General features: G+C 32.2%; 3 protein-coding genes across 3 annotated transcripts; 2 read left to right on the top strand and 1 right to left on the bottom strand.

Annotated features, from left to right (window-relative positions):
- Positions 1-793: 793 nt before the first annotated feature.
- Positions 794-2,098, top strand: LOC126676212 (40S ribosomal protein S4-like). Its single transcript, XM_050370370.2, has 2 exons — positions 794-964; positions 1,201-2,098. Exons 1-2 carry the CDS (start codon positions 884-886, stop codon positions 1,900-1,902), a joined length of 783 nt encoding a protein of 260 aa, XP_050226327.1. The 5' UTR covers positions 794-883; the 3' UTR covers positions 1,903-2,098.
- Positions 2,099-5,060: 2,962 nt separating this feature from the next.
- Positions 5,061-10,726, bottom strand: LOC126678588 (E3 ubiquitin-protein ligase SINA-like 10). Its single transcript, XM_050373482.2, has 5 exons — positions 10,286-10,726; positions 9,068-9,729; positions 6,864-6,891; positions 6,404-6,616; positions 5,061-5,880 (listed from the first exon to the last, which is right to left on the bottom strand). The coding sequence occupies exons 1-5, from the start codon at positions 10,634-10,636 to the stop codon at positions 5,173-5,175; spliced, it is 1,962 nt and encodes a 653-aa protein (XP_050229439.1). The 5' UTR covers positions 10,637-10,726; the 3' UTR covers positions 5,061-5,172.
- A 5,120-nt stretch (positions 10,727-15,846) lies between these two features.
- Positions 15,847-18,882, top strand: LOC126678862 (ATP-dependent Clp protease proteolytic subunit 3, chloroplastic). Its single transcript, XM_050373776.2, has 5 exons — positions 15,847-16,190; positions 16,262-16,376; positions 17,348-17,523; positions 18,179-18,274; positions 18,379-18,882. Exons 1-5 carry the CDS (start codon positions 15,906-15,908, stop codon positions 18,670-18,672), a joined length of 966 nt encoding a protein of 321 aa, XP_050229733.1. The 5' UTR covers positions 15,847-15,905; the 3' UTR covers positions 18,673-18,882.
- The last annotated feature ends 200 nt before the right edge of the window (positions 18,883-19,082 follow it).

Here is a 19,082-nt window from a genome sequence, read left to right as displayed (position 1 = left end):
TGTGTAGAAAGGGGAAAGTGAACTATTGTTTTGGGACGGACGGAGTACTATTTAAGATTATAAATTAATATAATATGAAGATATAAAAATAAAATTATTAAAATTTCTTAAATAATATACAATAATAATTTTTTTCATTTAAAATGAGACAAAGGGAATATAATTTTAATCAAATTTTAACACGGTGTTCGGAAATAAAATGAATACGATATAGAAAGAATAGATTTATAAAGTAAGTAGAATAAAGTAAGGTAAGAAATTAATTTTTTTTTCAACCCTTTCGTATTTGGAAGAAAAGTAACATAAAATATAAATTAGCAGAAATAATGATATGAAGATAACAACTATGCCCTTCAATTAATTAATTCAAATTATGGGTTATAATTATCAATCTAAAATATTGAATCTATAAGTTTTTATTAAATATTAAATATATAATTAATTTAAATAAAATTATAAAATAAAATATTAGATTATTTAAACAATAATTTAGATACAAATTATTTTTTGAGACTTAATTAAACACACACACACAAAAGTATTTGGTAAAAATAATAATGGATAATACAAAAACAAAAACAAAAGATCGCAATTTGCGTCGGTTATTTTGAAATTAAACATAAAAGGTTACTAAAGAACCGAATAAGTAGTAACCTTTTCATGGATTGGGCCTAGAGAAAAATTACAGAAAAGCTTGGATAACGGCCGAAAACACAGTACCTTCTTAAACTTGGCCACCAAGTTTTCTAAACCCTAGTCAAATCAAATAATCTCAATCAATAAAAGCCGAAAACTTTCTGAATCCTTGTTAACCCTAATATCAACCAATCTTCTTCCTCTCTTCTAATTTCTCACAGCACTCTCATTTTTCTGAAACTCAAAAATGACGAGAGGGTTGAAGAAACACTTGAAGAGGGTTAATGCTCCCAAACACTGGAGGCTCAACAAACTTGGTGGTGCATTTGTGTGTTAACTCTCTTACTTTATACTTCAATCTTTATATATCAATACCTTTTCTTTTCTTGTGTTAAATATTTTTGCATATTAATTCATTTTCTGAAATGGTTCTCGAATGATGAATTTCGTACGTAAAATTTTGTCTCAAATATATGACGAGTGATTTGTTTTTGTTGTGGAATTCGTAGTTTGGTGAATATTTTGTAACTTTTTATAGATCGGTAAACGTTCTGTTTTATTCAGGCACCGAAGACCTCATCTGGACCTGGCAACAGTAGGGAATGCTTGCCCTTGATTCTGATTTTACGTGACGTGCTGAAATACGCGCTCACAGGTGCGGAGGTTAATTCCATTCTGATGCAACGACTCGCCGCTGTCGATGGGAAAGTTCGGACGGACAAAACGTACCCTGCTGGTTTCATGGATGTTATCTCCATCCCCAAGACGGGAGAGAATTTCCGAGTTCTCTATGATACCAAAGGTATGTTCCGTCTCCACTCCATCAGAGACGACGAGGCTAAGTTCAAGCTCTGCAAAGTGAGATCCGTCCAATTCGGACAAAAAGGGATCTCGTACCTCAACACTTACGATGGCCGTACTATTCGCTACCCGGATCCACTTATCAAGGCTAATGACACCATCAAGCTGGACATTGAGAGCAACAAAGTTGCAGGATTCATCAAATTTGATGTCGGGAATGTCGTGATGGTGACCGGAGGGCGGAACAGAGGGCGAGTCGGAGTTATTAAGAACAGAGAGAAGCATTCTAAGGGAAGTTTTGAAAGTGTTCATATCGTGGATGAAGCTGGCCATGAGTTTGCTACACGCATTGCCAATGTTTTCACTATTGGAAATGGTACGAAACCATGGGTTTCTCTTCCGAAGAGCAAGGGAATTAAGTCCTCGATCAGTGACAAGGCTACAAAGACTCAAATGGCTGCATAAGGATCAGATGTTTTGGTGCTTTTAGTACTGTTTTTTATATGCACAATTATCAAATAATCAATATCTTCTCAAATGGCTGCATATGAGAGATATTTTACTGCTTTAATTAGTATCTGCACAATTTTAAATTTTGTTATTGGTTTTGTTGAATGATTTGTGTTTTTGGAAGAAATTTATGCTAAAGACTATTCTGAAATGTGTATTTTCTTCAGGGATGAGAATGTTTGGCATTTATATTATAATCCATATATTGATAAGTGAAAGTAATAGTAAAGTATTGTAGTCTATCTTGGATATATTAACAATGTAAAAACTTGCTAGTCTGATATTTTTATAATTAAATTGTTAAATTAAAATAATAGTAATTGTACTGTCGGGTAATATGCTTCAAGCTTTCAAGATCAAAATCTGCCACTGTTTGGAGCAGCTTAGCACGCAGCTTGTTTCCGTTTCCTGCTTCCAATGGGCAACTGATCTTTTTTGTTGGAAAGGGAAATTTCAGCATTTCAGACCAAGAGGGATTTCGTTCTCTTTTCATTTGGTGGTGCCGACCGATGATCTTCATTGCAGGTGCAATTTTCTATTTCAATCTATTGAGAAATGGAGAATTTTTCCTAGAGTTCAATTCTGGGTTATTGTTTAGGGATCAGATTTTTTAATTCTTTGATTGCTCGAGGGATTCTAAATCCAAGTTTAATTGGTTTTTTAGTGTGTAACTTGGATGAAACTATTGTATTCATGTTGTTTGTCATTATTCTTTTGCTTGGAATTTTTGGAGTTCTATTTTGGCTAGGAGTTGAATTTTTCAGCTTTTGGACTTCGTTCTCATTCGATATATAAAATTTACGGCAGTTCATTTGATTTTTCGACATTTGGAATTTATGAAAAGCTAGGAAATAATAGAAATATGAAATGGTGATTCTAGATCATATTTTTTTTTGCTTTACTTGATTATTTATAAGGCGGTTTTACGTTATTTTTCTTTTCATATGCATTTTTCTTATCTTGAAATGATATATTTACGTGTTTGAATTTTTTGTTGATTCACTTTAATTAATCCGGTTTTGAATTTTTTTGCCTCACTTTTTGTTGTTGTGCTTAATAAATCATTATTTATTCAAAAAATATATATAGAGGGCATGTAATTTTAATTTTTTGAATAAGGGCATGCAATTTATTGCCTTTCAGTTTAAGCTGCTTAAATGAAAAGTTATTGGTCTACCCTTTCAGTAATCAAATAGAAGCATATAAATACTAGCGTTTGACCCATGCGTTGTACGATTTTTATTATATACATCTGAATCTTTTAGTTTACAATTTTGTACTTTCAGAAAATAATTTATAAATATTTGAAGATAACTAGTATTCCAATTTCATTAAAATAATTTATAAAATACTATAAATTTATTTCTCTATCATATAAAATGATGTATAAAAGTTTGTTCACGTAACTCTGGTATATACTTATATTTTAATACTAATTTTAGCTTTTTATAATTTTTAGTGGTATTTTACAATTAAATATTCTTAATATACTGTGTAGTTTTTCATAAACTTAATAAGCAATTCAAATAACAATTGATTTTCTTAGAAAAAAATAACGATTGATTCTTACTTTAAATACTTTATCGTAGGTAATAGTTTAATATTCGCTTGTACAAATTTAAGAAAGCATTTTTATACAATTAATAATAATAATGTCTAAATAGAATATAGATTGAAGAATTATTTTAATTTTTTTTTTCAAACAAAAAAAGAACAATTTAGTATTTAGGGTTTAGGTGAGACATAAAAACCTAAATGACGGTACAATTAATTTTTTTAAGGGTATAAACGCAAAAAAAGTTAAACGTAAGTGATTTTTAAATAATTAGGCTTACAAAAAAAAGTTAGAGAATTTTTTTGAATCTTGTCAATTAAAACTTAACAAACCAAAATATTTTATAAAATTATTATAGCAATTTTAAAAGGATGTTACCAAATTTGATTAGCAAATAAGTTAATTTATTGAATTCGCCAATCTTAACATATAAACTAAAAATTAAAAATATAGTAATTTAAAATAATAATATTATCAAATTAATCTAACAAATCAATTAAATATTACCATATCAATTAAAAAGGAACGTTATTATTTACCAAAATTAAATATGTTAGTTTTAATGTTTTTACTTTTATTATTAAATTTTCATTTTAAACCTCACCAATAAATTATAATAATGTAATTATGTTAAGAAACTCAAATAAGATAAAATTAGTAATGTTTCCAAATTAGATTAACAAATCAAGCATGCATTAAATCTGACCAATTTTTATTCCAAATAAAAATAAATAATGCAACAATTTAAAATAAAAAAATATTACCAAATTAGGCTATGAAACTAATTAACACTTTACATTCACCAATTTTTCTATACCAATTAAAAACAAATTGCTTAGTAATTTAAAAATAATATTACTAAATTTGATTAACAAATCAATTGCTACATTAAATTTTCGAATCTTACCATATTTATTAAAACGAACTATATAATAATTTTAAAAAAGGAATATTACCAAATTAGGTTGACAAATCAATTTAATATTACGAACTTTATACATTTTCTCATTTTAATCACGCCGTTTAAAAATCTTTATTTTCACACATGAACTGCCAGTTTTTCTCAAATTCATACACCGTTTAAAAATCCGGTGAAAATTGCTAAATTGGCAACGTGACATGTCATAATAATATATTTATACCATTTTTTCTTTTAGGACGTATTTTATAAAATTTAATTGCCATGTAAGATTCATCCTATTAAATCCACATCAAATACACAAATTCTTGCAAACCAGAAAGTAATATATGTCAAGAAATCACCACAGCTGCAATCATAAACAAAATATACCACAAAAGCTGAAAACTGATGTTGCAAAAAAAAAAAGCTTCTCAAATCCTACGTTTTGGAAACACTTTGAAAGTCGAAATTCTAAAACTGATGGCACATGCACGAGATACTCCTCATCCAGGAGTCTCCTTAAGCGTATACTCATGAAGAAATCTAAAGAAAGCAAATAAATATATGAAAACACTTACAGTAAAATTAAGTTAAATAGATTGAGCAATTGCTTTCGTTTACTCGAGAAACTTGAAGCATTAAAATGTACTCGCCACAACTACCAAAAAACTACACCAAGAGATAAAGAGAACAGTTTCTACAACCAACACATAGTTAACTATCTTGACCATACACATGCTTCATATATCCAAAACATTCATCAACTCCGTTATGCTGAATTTGCAATGCTAGGAATAGAAGCTGCAGGCTTTGAAGTATGATTCCATATGCAGACATCCAAGGAGATCTTTCCGTTATCACCAACAGCACTAACAGGATCAATAAGAAACCCAGCTAAAGGAGCATCCTGCTTTTCATAGTTGCTCGAGATACTCTTTGTAAGCGAACGAAATGTGTGCTTCGTGCCCTCAATTTTTGCTGCAAGATCATAGCAATACCTTTCTTTCAATGATGAGGGAGCTATACGGTAAACTGTGATCAAGTTTCCAAATTTTTCTATGCTAGTATTGTTGAGAAGAAATATAGAGTCACCATGCACTCCGAGAACAAGAAATTTTTCGTTACTAGTGAATGAAACGGTGAAAGTTTGACCATATTTAATAATTGTCATGCAATCATCTTGATGATAATACTGAAGATGAAAGCATAAACTAGAAGAGTTATCGACATGACTGCATTTAGGTATAGGGCATGGACATGGGGATGATGGGCAATTATTTTCATGTTCCGGTATGATCTCACCATAATTCATCCTCTTTCGACACCCATACGTTACATTTTTACAGGAAAATTTGACAGATTCAAGAACATTCTCAATAGCCCGGCAACGGATGGAGCCAATAGGAAGTGCACAAGAAGGACATTTGTTTGCAATGCGCTGGCAACAAGAAGAGCAGGCTGTGTGTCCATTTTCACACTGAAAGCAAAACAAACAAATTAATGATTTATACATTAAAAATGAATTTAATGATTCCAATTTAAGCTGAAGGAAATGCAGAAATAATATTCTTCAATGTTAAAAAACTTCCCATTAACATTGGATTAACATTTTTTCAGCATTTCCTCTAAGCTGCTTTTATTTATTCTTCAATAGTAATTTGTTTATAATCTATGCGCAAAACTACCTCTACCCGCTAAACATCAACGGTTAACGATCAAAATGCCCAAACTCATAACTGAAAAACTCATAGGTTGAGTCCCTATGCATATTGTATCCTAATTACACATGATTACTAATAACTAGATTCTCATTAGGCTGCCACTGTGATATCGATCTGTATATATATAATATATATTCAAAACCAGGATATGTAAATGCAATGAGATACAAAGTACAACAAACACTCTGAATGAAGATCAATGTTTGTTCTCAAACATGCATGGTATATAATTAAGTTACTGTAAATCCAAGAAAGAAAAAAAACAAGAAAAAAGAAAACCTGGTAAATAGGGACGGTGAATGGTTCATAGCAAATAGGACAGTCGAGTAGCTCCGTGTCAAAGGATTCCACCCTAGCTGTAGCAGATTTTCTAGATTTGGGGTTGGAAATGGAGAAAGATTGAATCTTTTGTTTCTTTACTACTGGAGTACTGCTTCCTCGTTTGGTATTGCCACCAACATTAACAACAGCTTTATCCACCATCTTAATATTCTATAATTTATGCAACACAAGTAGAATCATATATTTAACCAAAACAAAGAATAATCAGACAAAATAAATCGCTAAACCCTTACCTACAATCTCGGTTTTGTTTGAGAGATCTAGTAGAGTTGTTTGAGAGAGTAGAGTAAACGAAGACAAGGTAAGATTTATATTTACCTTATATTTAATATTTAATATTTGTAATCATGATCAAGGCTCTTCATCTTCTATGAGATAACTTGTTCATCAAGCTCACGGCTTTCAAGTTTCTACTGTCTCTTTTACTGACATGACAGCTTATTTACGGAAGTACAACCTTTATGCGCCTGGAAACAGAAGATTTTCTATCATTTTGAAGAGTTATTTATAGGGCTGTTAATCTTGTCAGTAGAACAAAATATATGACTCTACAATGAACAATAAGCGTTTCAGTATTCGGCTCAATTCGAACAACCTCTGTTTAGTCTAATGAACGACTTAAAATTTTAATCAAGATTGGTTGGTTCGTGTGTGTGTTAGACTAGATTTATCCCGCCTCTTTTATGCCATGTTGGCAACCGTTGTTTTTTTTTCTTATGATCATATGTCGTGTTGGCAATTAGACTAGAATCATTGACACGTCACATGTCTTGTATATATATGAACAAAGGTTCAACGCGCCCCCTAAATTTATGACACGGGGTCATTTAACCCAATTTATACTTATACTTTTTTGAACAATTAATCTCAAAACTCTTCATTTTTGGGTCAAATAACCCCATAATTATATTTTTAAAACGTGTAAAATACAAATCGAATGTGAGAGATGTAAAAAAATAATTAGATACTTGCTTAATTGTTGTGATATAATTATCCTAAATCCATTTTTAAAAATAAAAATATAAATTATGGGATTATTTGACCAAAAAATAAAGTGTTTTGGGATTAGTTGGCCCCGTGTCACAAATTCAGAGGGCGCGTTGATCCTTTGTTCGTATATATATTGATTTGAGTTATTAATAAAACAAGTAGACTTTTTATCCCAATTTTCATGTTCTTTAACAAACAAGCTCGTTTTTTAGGTCTAAATTTTTTTCATCCCGACTTTTTTTTCAGTCTAAATTAAAATTTTAATTTATGTTCATTTATTTAAAGAATCAAGTTTGAATACAATAGTGTCCAATTCTTTTATATTCACGGATGACTCATATTTTTGCAAACTGACATCATTACGAACTCGCAAACAAGTTCATAAATAAGCTCGATTACAAGCTATGAGTTGGATCTTACACACGCTCGATTAAGAGCTTGCAAACAATGGTTATTTTGATATTTATAGCAGCATTTTTAGGTAAAGTTATTCAATGTTTTGAATTGTAAAAAAAATGATAATTTATGTATTAAATTATCAAAATTAAAAGTTAATATTGAAATTGCTACACGCTAAAGTTTAGAATTTTTGATACAATTAAACCTAAAATTAATAATATATTCTTAACTATATTATATTTTCAAAACAAAAAAAAATTATTAGTATTTACAATGTGTGGGAATGAAAAAATGACAAATAAAATAAACAAAAGATTACATATATAACAGTAATTACATATGATATATAACATTTAAAATTATAGAATATTTTTTGAAATACTCATCGTTTTTTAAATAATTGAAAATTATTATGTGGCCAAAGAATTTATAAAAATTATTATGAAAATGACTTGTTTTGTTAAAGTATTTGCAAATAAATTTTGCACGATATGTGTGCAAACTGTATGTATAGTGAGTTGTAATATCAACTTCTCAATAATTTTGAAAATTCAAATCAACTTTAGTGTAGCAGAAAATAAAAAATCAAAAATCAAAAGCTCAATTCTCCTATCTATAATTTTGATGACCTGTATCTATAGTGAGTTGTACTATCATCTTTTCACCACCTCCTCGCTGGACTGTAAACAGTCTGATGGATAGAGCATACAAATATATATCAATGAAGTTAAGCTAGTCATAAATATATATCAATGAAGGGTTTACAAGAGGTGAAGATTACATCCGGTCACTTTTTACCCTTTTCCCATGATAATAACATAGGATTTCAAAGAGAAATTCTATGTGATAGATGCGTTACAAATTGACAATAGGCAATAGGCGTCAGCTAGCTAGTTCTGGTACAACACATAAGCAAATTACCAAAATAGCAAACGACTCAAATAAGACCTAAATGACAGCTGAATATATTGGCTCGTAGCATTTAATGCAAGCAGCACTGAGAGCTCACAAAACTAATTAGCAACTAAAAGCGTTCATGCAAGATTCAATCCTGATGATCAGATATAGAGAGAATCCGCAATATCAATAACCATCAAAAAGTACACCTATATTAAGCAGCATTAGTATTTTTTTTGGTCATTCGCACCTGTCCTTTGGATGTTAATGCTGTTTCTTTGGGAATTTGTTGTAGTGCACTTGTTCGAATTTCACTAGGGTATGCAACCATGATCCCGTATGCAGACGTCCAAGCTGATCTTCCTAGACACACCAATAAAACTTCCCGGAATTATGAGGTATGGATCTGAATGTTCATCATGATCAACCTTTTGGATACTTTCTGTGAAAGACTGAAATCTGATATTACTTCCCTCTATTCTCGCTTCAAGCTGATAATAGCATCCTTGTTCTAATGATGGAGGCCCTATACGGCAAATTGTAATCACATTCCCAAGAACTTCGGCTGTATTCTTCAAAATAAACAAAATATTGTCTTCCTCCTCTTGAAGAACAAGGAATTTGTCATTAGGAGTAAATGAAACAGAAAAGGTGGCATTAAATTGAAAGCGTGCCGCAGAATTCCTGTGTTTTCTACTAAAATGTTGGTATAACTGCCTATATGAGCCAACAAACTTGCAACTTGGGAGGGGGCATGGGCACGGTACATTGTTGCAGACCTTATCATGGTCAAATATCTTACTGTACAACACCAATTCTTTGCATCCATACTTCAGATTTTGGCACGGTAGTTTGACTGATTCGAGAACCTTCTCAATAGCTCGACAACGATTATAGCCAATAGGCATAGTGCAAACAGAACATTTATGTGCAATTTTATTGCAGCAGGAGGAGCAAGCTAAATGCCCATTTTCACACTGATTTTCACAGAAAACATCAGAACAGTTAGAACAAAGGATACATGATATACAAATAAACAAAAGCATTTTGCAGTAAATCGTTGAAACCGGAGCCCCAAATACCAAAAATCAGCTCATTAAAAGAAAAATAAAGAGGCAGTAAATCTATACATTGTAGGAGTAATCTACGATTGAGTCACCAACACCTTGATCTAAAAGACTAAAACCATAATCCTAAAGTCCCTTACACCAAAAATTCCATGAAACCATATATGTCTATAGAGTCTATAACCTTATGTAACAAAATTAACATAAAAGTTGCAAGACAATTCTACCAAAACATTAGGACCACATGTCTATGACAGTTTCTGGGCCTCCCAAAGGTTAATTAATCATAAATGAAGATCCCCATGAGCAGCAAAGTGAGGATTTAAATAATCTGCCCTCATTTGCATCACCCAGAAACCCAATATCTCCATCACCAGATATTTTCTCATATCAAAGCAATGTCATATCAGATTTCAATCACATAATCAGCACACCAAACCAAAAATGGCATAAAATGAATGGATACCTGAAAGACGGGAATGGACAAGGGCTCGTAGCAGATGGGACAATCAAGAACTGAAGGGTCAATTAAAGAGACAACAATGGCACCATTAGTTGAGGGTCTGGGAGGTAATTCCACATGGGTATGCGAATCTGATCCTTCCTCTTCAGACGAGGATGAATTTGGTCCGCTTTGTTCTTGCTCAGATGATGACGCCCTATATACATGATGATTATCATCGTAATTGCCTTCAACGGCAGGGGGTGGTTGTCGTTTAGGAGGTTGATTAGGTTGAGGTTGTCTACTTCTTTGTCTCTTTCGGCTTCTTCGATTGCTTGTCTCTCCTTCTTCTCTATCTACTGAAAATCTCGCCATCTCTCAATTTTCATTCGATTGCTTTTTAGTTCTTACGCATAAACAGCCTACTGTCGTTTTCAGTCTACCCTCAACCCGACCCGAATCTGTTCGGGTTTTCAATTGGAAAAATTACACAAATAAACTAATTGCGGCCTTTTATAACAAAAATGCTAACTTATTAAATTTCTTTCACTGATGCTAATATTTAGTTTACACTAATGAGTTTATAACAGTAAATTATTACACTTTTTACGTGTTTCATCCAACCTCTACACGTGTCGCATTGATTAAAAAAAAAGGATGAAAAATCAACAAATGTACATCGTTGTCTTCTTCTTCCTTGAAACTGCTGCCATTTTTCTTCTCTCTTTCGTTAACTTCCACTTAATCTCCATTTTTCAATACCGAAGCTCTCTGCTCCGCCTCTAAATTCTGAATCTGATAACCCAATCGTACCGACAAACTTCTCTCGTATCCTCCTTTAATCGAGGATCCGCCGCCGTATGGAAAGACGGAGGCCGATACAGACAACTCCCTTTGCTGGAGTTCAAACGAAACATTGGCTCGTCGGGCGAGAGAAAATGCGCTAGAGAATCGAGTATTAAGTATCGTCCTCGGAGTGAAAATAAATTCTCGAGCTCGAGATCAGCAGTTAGGATCGTGAGAATTATATGAGAGTTTTAAATTGTGGGTAAAAAACGTAAAATGGTTTGTGATGGGATACGGTGTATTACACTCAAAATTTAGTTTCAGTGTTAGTTCAAGTGTTAAAACAGATATGTGATTGTGAATTTATAAACCTATTGGCTATTTAATTTTGGATCTAATTAAAAGATTTGTAATTTTTATTGTTAACAAGATTTATTTTTTTAAATACAGTTGGTACTTTTAGAATAGTAATGCTAAAGGTTAAACTGATGGAAAAAATGATATGAGGATTGATGATTGTGTTATTATGGCAGATTTAATGTGTTAGAAATGCCTTAATTTAACAAAAAAAGAAAGATGATGTGCAGGAGCTTCTACGTGCGCTGCTTCTGGCTGTTTGCTCACAATAGTAGAAATCTGGGCAGTAGGATTGTAGTTCTACTGCTGATGTTTAGTGGCAGCAGCCTCCTCCGATCATTCAAAATGAACAAAAATTAATGCCTCGAATCATTCTAAATGCATAAAATTTAATGGCTGGAAATAAAATGGCTTAATACATAAGCGTGTCCCTGCACTTTTAACTTTTTGCACATAAGGTCCCTACACTTCATTGTCCCTATTATAAAGCCCTACACTTTAAATATCTATTAACTCGATGTCCTTCTGTTAACTTCTGTTAACGCGTGTAATTCACGTTTTGTTAGTGAGAATAATAAAAGTAGATTTCAGTCCACATCATTATTTTTTTGCCAAATAAAAATGCCACCTCATCTTTTTCTTCTCCACTACTTCTTTTCCACTATTTATCATTCTTGTATGAATTACTGTTACTTGCTAAACGAGGAATTTGCAAAGTAGATTCAGTTTATAGTTCTATTTTGTGTTTCTAGAACGCAAATTTCTTCCGTCTTCAGGTGGCAAGATGTACAAAAATAATAAGTCCAAACACTGCCAAATATGTAATAAATGTCCAACCAATTGCAAAGGTATACCTGTATTCTTTAAGGATTTACACTTGGAGGTGGTGGGATGAGATGATATGTTAGTACATTGTCCAGTGTTTAAATATTGTCTTTCGTTGCAGAGTTAATCGCAATAAGTATCAGAACATATTCCTTTACCTCCAAAAATTGATTATTCTTTTAGGTGTCAATTTATGGCCTGGGAAGCAAATTCATAGCCACAACTACCGTACACCTAAGCCCTTCTGGGATCAGGTATGCCTGAGAATTATCTATCATCAGATTTTGTACTTGATGTGAAATTTAGTTGCATCAATGCGTGTAATTATGTAAAGAGTAATTTATGTTAGCATTTGCATATTGTGTTAATAGTCCAGATTTATAAGCTCTATAGGTTGTTTAATTGCAGTCATGCACGTATTTGCAGTTGTCGGTACCTCCGGTCTGACGCTCTTGAAGCTATAAGTTTATAATGAAAAATATCATGGAAAGAGTTTTGAGTTTCATTATAACAAAGATGCCGCATAATTTCTTTTGTATGCTTGGACTATGCAGATGAACCAGTTACAGTTGACAAATATAGTTGAAGTCACACATTAAAGGATAGAAACCTAGTTATCTTACGAGTTTATATTTTCTCGATGCGCAAACCGAATATATTTAATGTTAGTATTTTACTTTGAATAGGTGAAGCCATAAGTGCAAACAAACCACCTTAATAAAACTAGGGAAGCAATGAGGTCCTTCGGGAAATAAAATGATGTGCATTTGAAGTCCTGTGAATTTTTCGTTATACTTGGCATAACTACTCCCAATGCAAAACTCAAACTAATTATTTTGTTTATGTGATGCTAAAATATGCGGCCGTAAACTTCTTCGATTACTTTGGGGACTGAAACAAAACTTTCCCAAAGAGCACCTCTCATTTGGTGGGTGCAAGGAGCAGATTGATAAAATGCGAGAAGTATGCAAAGCTCCCTTTATTCAGTTGTTTATGGGGAAATAATTTTAGTTTAACCCTTCATTTGCATATTCTTATTTGACTAAATATATTTACTGCTTGTTCACTCATAATTATGAACTCATCACAGGTTGTTGAATTGTCCATGCTTCACCTTGAGAAATTTGTGAAGCTTGGTATTGATCCTCCTAAAGGTGTTCTCTGCTATGGTAAAACACTTTTAGCCAGAGCTGTAGCTAATAGAACTGATGATTGTTTCATTCGTGTTATTGGAAGTGAGCTTGTCCAGAAATATGTTAGAGAGGAGCTAGGATGGTTCATGAATTATTTTAGGTCAACAAATTCTGCAGGATTCCGCTTTGGAAAAGATAATTATACTTACTTATCAGACTCTTGGTGTTGTATTTGGTGATGTTGGAACTTAATGACAGAGCATGATAATAAGGTTGCTGGTGAAGAATGAAAGAACATGATGATAAGAAGAAGAAGAAGTTTAAGTGAAATTCAAAATTCAAATTTATCTGATAATGTCATATTGGAGATGTATTTGACGTGTAACTAGATCGGATGGAATCTCTAACAGCGTTAACACTCGCTTAGACTGAGGGATCACGGGCTACTGATTTAAGAAGTGTAGGGCTTTATAATAGAGGTAATAAAGTGTAGGGACTTTATGTGCAAAAAGTTAAAAGTGCAGGGACACGCTTATGTATTAAGCCAAATAAAATTGTTGTTTTGCAGTTCCATGGCTGGTCATTATTCAAGAATAACCTTTCTCATTTTGGCTATTGATAAAGAATTAAGATCACCTTAACCTTTTTAAAATTTAAAAGCCAATAACTAATTGGTAGTCAGGTTTGTTCATTTCAACTGATTTTTTTTCTGTTAAAGATTAGATGTTTGTTCATTATATTGTTATTGGTTCATCTTTTTTATTTATATATCATGTATATACATATTAGATACATCAATGATACATTATAGATACATCACCTGATACGTCATAGATGTACCACCGGTACACTGTAGATACATTATTAATACATTATAAATACGTCAATGATACATTACCGATACATCTTTAATACATCGTAGATACATCAAACGATTTTTAAACTAGTGAAGTAGCCCATACAAGTGATAATTATATGCTAATGCTAGTTCATCTTTGATCACAAGTCAATTTAATTATTACGCTCGAGAGAGTAAAGCATTCCCTCTTATGATACATTGCAGACTATTTTTTTAAAAAATAAAAAATTTTTATAACATAAGCGTTCAGTTATGATACATTATAGATACATGTTTGATGTATAATTTATACATTGTAATTTTTATATTAAAATAGATGGATTATTAAAATTATATTTAATATGTATTATTTATGTATCGTAGATGTATTATTAAACTTATATTTAATATATATTATTTGTGTATTTTGATATGCATTATGTATAAATAGTGTATTAAAAATGTATTTTTGTGTATTTTGTACGCATTATATGATATCTATTTAAATTTTTTTCTGATTTTTTTGCTCTATTTTTTTATATAATTGATGGCACAATAGTGTATTTAATATTTCATATTACAGTAACAGAGAGAGATATTATTTGTGTATTTAATATATATTTTTGGTGTATTTTAAGATGTACCATTAAAGTTGTATTTAATATGTATTATTTGTATTTAAAATGTACCATTAAAGTTGTATTTAATATGAAAAGACTCTAAAGTAAATTGTGTCCGTTTGAATAGTTTTTGAGACGCATAAATAATATTTCATATTAAAAATATAGTCTTGGGACACATAAATAATACATATAAATAACATAGCTTTAAAACACATAAATAATATATATTAATAATATATATATATATATATTATTTTTATCAATAGTGATAGATTTGATGAAGGGGATAAATATTGTTATTAATTCTTTTTTATATATCTCATGTATATAAAGATGTTATATTGCTATTATTTGATGCGTGAATTTTAATTAAAGTATATGATACATATATCTTTTAATTTAATATATATTATACATACTGTCTAGAGACACATAAATAATATATATTGATAATTTATTTATTTATTTATTTATTTTTGTTTTAGAAATATGAAAAAAAATAATCAAATATGTGCTCGATACATATCTGATACATAACAGATACATATCTGATACATGTTTGAATTGTTTTGACAAACTGACGCGTGACTGACGCACGTGTAAGACGCGCGTCAGACGCGCGTCAGACGCGTTTTGACAGCCGTTTGACGCGTTTTGACAGCTGTTTGGCACAATTTTTTTGCTTTTTGTTTGCTATTTGAGTAAGACATGTGTCTCTTATTTAGTGGTTAGGTATAAAATGTAAACTTTTTAAGTTTTTAGGTGCTAGTGTAATAAATGAGTTTAGCCAGCATTTTTGTAAACTTTATTAATTTTTTGTGTAGTTTTGTAATCTTCTCTTTTCAATTTGGCCTCTGGAATCTACTCGTTCTCTTCACCAACTGGGCCTAGGCCTCACTTGCAAAAAAAGAGAAAAGAAGTAGAACGGCATCGTTTACGAAATAAAAAGATCCCACAAAGACCGTCGTTTTTGCCACTGCCTGGTTGAAACGACATCGTTTAAGTGTAAAAACTCAGTCGATAAACAGAAGCAGCAACAAAGGAGTGTCAAGTTCAAAATCAAAGACAAGATTTTTCTAAAAATGGAGAAAAGTTTATCCTTATTAACAGCATCACAGTCAACGACAAGCAGCAGTCCTATCTGCTTCTTCTCTAATAATCACAAGCAGCTTAAAAGAAGGAAACCCATTTCAATTCAGGCCTTCAATTCTAATTCTACAGCAAGACGAACTTTATCCAGTAACTGGGATGTTACAAATTTCTCGTCTCTATCTCTTGCTAATTCAGCTCCTGCTTTACCAAGATTGGAGGAGCTCGATACCACTAACATGCTTCTCCGTCAGCGAATCATCTTCTTGGGCTCTCAGGTTTTTTGCTTAATTATTGTTCATCTTGTATTTTGATGTGGGAATTACTTATTTGGTTTGATGTTGGACAGGTGGATGACGTGACAGCAGATTTTATCATAAGCCAGCTCTTATTTCTGGATGCTGAAGACCCAACAAAGGACATCAAGTTGTTCATTAATTCACCTGGTGGTTCTGTTACTGCTGGTACATCCTTCAACTAACCTGAATGTTTGATGTATGGTTCTTCATTCTTGATTCAATATGTCATTTTCACTCTATATAGCCCTAAGTGATAGCAATATCGGAGCTCTAGTTGTTATGTTAGGGTTGCTTGTAAAGGATTTAAGCTCAATATAGTTAAGCCCTTATTATGTGTATTACAATACGTCTTTTTCTGACACATGAGAATACTCAAAATAGTCGTATCGGAGGAAGATCTGATCTATTCTACGAGATTAGATTCCGGATGTGAGACAAAGCTTCTTGGTTGATTTATTAAGTTATAGGCAGACCTGATATATTCTATGAGATTCTAAATGTTGAGAGTAAGCCTCTTGGTTGATTTAATAAAGTGTTCTTTAAGGCTTCTGAATTGGATAATATTAGCATAGCCATTTCATTACTTACAAGGATAGTCCGGCTCGGTTAGTTTATACTAAAGTCTTCCTACTAATTGTGAGGGAAAGTAAATGTGCAGAGGGAATGGAACCTCTTCACATCTAGCAGTAGCAATAATGCAAAAACTTAGGACCTATGGCTCTTATTAAACTTTAGCTCTTGCTTTAATCCAGAGCTGCATCATTCACTTTTTGCTAGTTCTCTGTTGTCAGCACCTTTGCTGCACTTATGTGCTCAAAATGTATTTGACTGGTAGATGCAATCCATTACTTCTCAGAATAAATTCATCTTCTCAGGTTTCTTTTATCATCTTTCTGATTAGGATGTATTAATTTATTGTGGTTAGGTTCTGCTTTGGTGCGTGCATGTATGAACAATTTTTTTTTCTTTCCCTCTTTGGTGATAAGGCCCTAGAATTTTATCAAGACTCTCTTAAAGGCCATAAACTTATGAATATTCTATTTTGTAGTCTGAGATTGGTATAGAACAATTAATTGCAGTTCATTATTTGTAGATAAACTCTTATCAGTTTTTTCCTTCATTTATTCTGCTTGAAGGAATGGGGATATATGATGCAATGAAGTTGTGCAAGGCTGATGTTTCAACCATTTGCCTGGGCCTTGCTGCATCTATGGGAGCATTTCTTCTTGCTACTGGTACCAAAGGCAAGAGGTTCTGCATGCCCAATGGGAGAGTGATGATTCATCAGCCACTTGGAACTGCTGGAGGAAAAGTAAGTATCTAATTTTTGTTTACATTTGTAAACATTCTTCTTTTATTCGTAATGACAAGGGGTGTCGATGTTTACTATCCTTTTGATTATATCCAGAATGTGTTTCCCTCAGTATGGAACTCAAAGCAGATACTGCTAAAGTCCATCGCAGGGAAGAGATTTTATGATTTTTGACCCAAATTTTTAACTCTCATAGAGCGACTTACCCAAGGATACATTTATTTTCATCTAATTTAAATACATAAATGCTACACCAAAAAATGCCTTTCCAGTTTTTCTGTTAAAGACCCAATCAGAAGATTCTATAGGGGAACCACAAATGACTGGTTATCGATGCAATTCTATAGAATTACCTAGTTATCTAATTCGACTTGAACAAGCATAATAAGAAGGGAATGCTGGACGGCAAGTTTGTAAAGGGACATACAACTAATTGGTTGCCATGTTAGATCCTCAAATCCAAAAGTTTAAACTATTGCGAAACAATTTATGTAGTAGCTAGTGGAGACTTAAAAGGAGTAATATTCTGGTAGAATTTGGTTCCCAAAACTGGCTGGACTTGGCTGGACTTATTCTTTCAATTATGATGGTAGGAATTTTGTTACTGCAGTTTTGATTATTATGAGGCTGATGTGCTATTATATATGGTTTCAAGGCAACCGAGATGAGCATACGGATAAGAGAAATGAATTACCACAAGATTAAGCTGAACAAGATACTTTCAAGAGCTAGCGGAAAGCCTGTAGATCAGGTTAGGCATAAAACATTATTACATTCTCTTTCATCTTCAGTTTGCATTTGTAGTTTGTTTTGAACATCTCCCTTCTTTCTTTTGCTTTGTTTTGTCATCCGCAGATTGAAGTTGACACTGATCGTGATAATTTCATGAGTGCTTGGGAAGCTAAAGAATATGGTTTGATAGACGGAGTTATTGATGATGGAAAGCCAGGTTTGGTTGCACCTCTTGCAGATGCTTTACCGCCACCAAAGACCCGTGTGTGGGACTTTTGGAAAATTGAAGGGAGCAAAAAAGCTAAAAAGAATTTGCCGTCAGAGAATAAAATTTTGCAGAATGGATATGCCGGTGGCCAAGGTGATGATGAGGATAAAGGAACAGACCAAGAGAAGGAAGATCCTGCTTCTGTATAAGATTTGACTAGCTTTCTGTCTTTTATTTTGCAAAATAGTTATTTGAAAATTTGTAGGGAGCAAGATTATACATTCAGTTTATACCCATTTTATAAGGATTCTGCAATATGTTTTCACTTTCCAAATGCATACAGACAGATTGTAAGTAACTATTTATTTTAACAATTAGTGTATTATCATGAACAACATAGTATTGGTTCTTGTACCTTATTCCAGGGGTAATTTTTTTTTTTTTATGGTTGAATATGACGAGAAACAAACATATATAACTATACCTTACTTATAGAAAATTGGAGCAGAGAGATGTTTAGAAACAAGGAATTTTTATTGAAGCGTAAAATATTACAAAGGTTGTGTGTCCCTCTTTCTTCCTACCAATACTCTATTTATAGAGGTGGAAAGAAAGCTTG

The sequence above is a fragment of the Mercurialis annua genome, linkage group LG4 (genome assembly GCF_937616625.2).
Source record: "Mercurialis annua linkage group LG4, ddMerAnnu1.2, whole genome shotgun sequence".
Classification (NCBI taxonomy): domain Eukaryota; kingdom Viridiplantae; phylum Streptophyta; class Magnoliopsida; order Malpighiales; family Euphorbiaceae; genus Mercurialis; species Mercurialis annua.
The sequence above is the reverse complement of the archived record's forward strand: the minus strand, read 5'-3'. Positions and strand labels throughout refer to the sequence as shown.

Bases quoted from the DNA above. Each gene is read 5' to 3' on its own strand.
- LOC126678862 (XM_050373776.2), top strand. From the start codon at position 15,906: ATGGAGAAAAGTTTATCCTTATTAACAGCATCACAGTCAACGACAAGC. The intron at 16,191-16,261 runs GTTTTTTGCTTA...GATGTTGGACAG, and splicing joins TCATCTTCTTGGGCTCTCAG to GTGGATGACGTGACAGCAGA. The intron at 16,377-17,347 runs GTACATCCTTCA...TTCTGCTTGAAG, and splicing joins TGGTGGTTCTGTTACTGCTG to GAATGGGGATATATGATGCA.
- LOC126676212 (XM_050370370.2), top strand. From the start codon at position 884: ATGACGAGAGGGTTGAAGAAACACTTGAAGAGGGTTAATGCTCCCAAA. The intron at 965-1,200 runs GTGTGTTAACTC...TGTTTTATTCAG, and splicing joins ACAAACTTGGTGGTGCATTT to GCACCGAAGACCTCATCTGG.
- LOC126678588 (XM_050373482.2), bottom strand. From the start codon at position 10,636: ATGGCGAGATTTTCAGTAGATAGAGAAGAAGGAGAGACAAGCAATCGA. The intron at 6,892-9,067 runs GTGAAATTCGAA...CTGTCATGTCAG, and splicing joins GATCATGGTTGCATACCCTA to TAAAAGAGACAGTAGAAACT. The intron at 6,617-6,863 runs GTGAGCTTGATG...CATAAATTATAG, and splicing joins ACAGTAGAAACTTGAAAGCC to AATATTAAGATGGTGGATAA.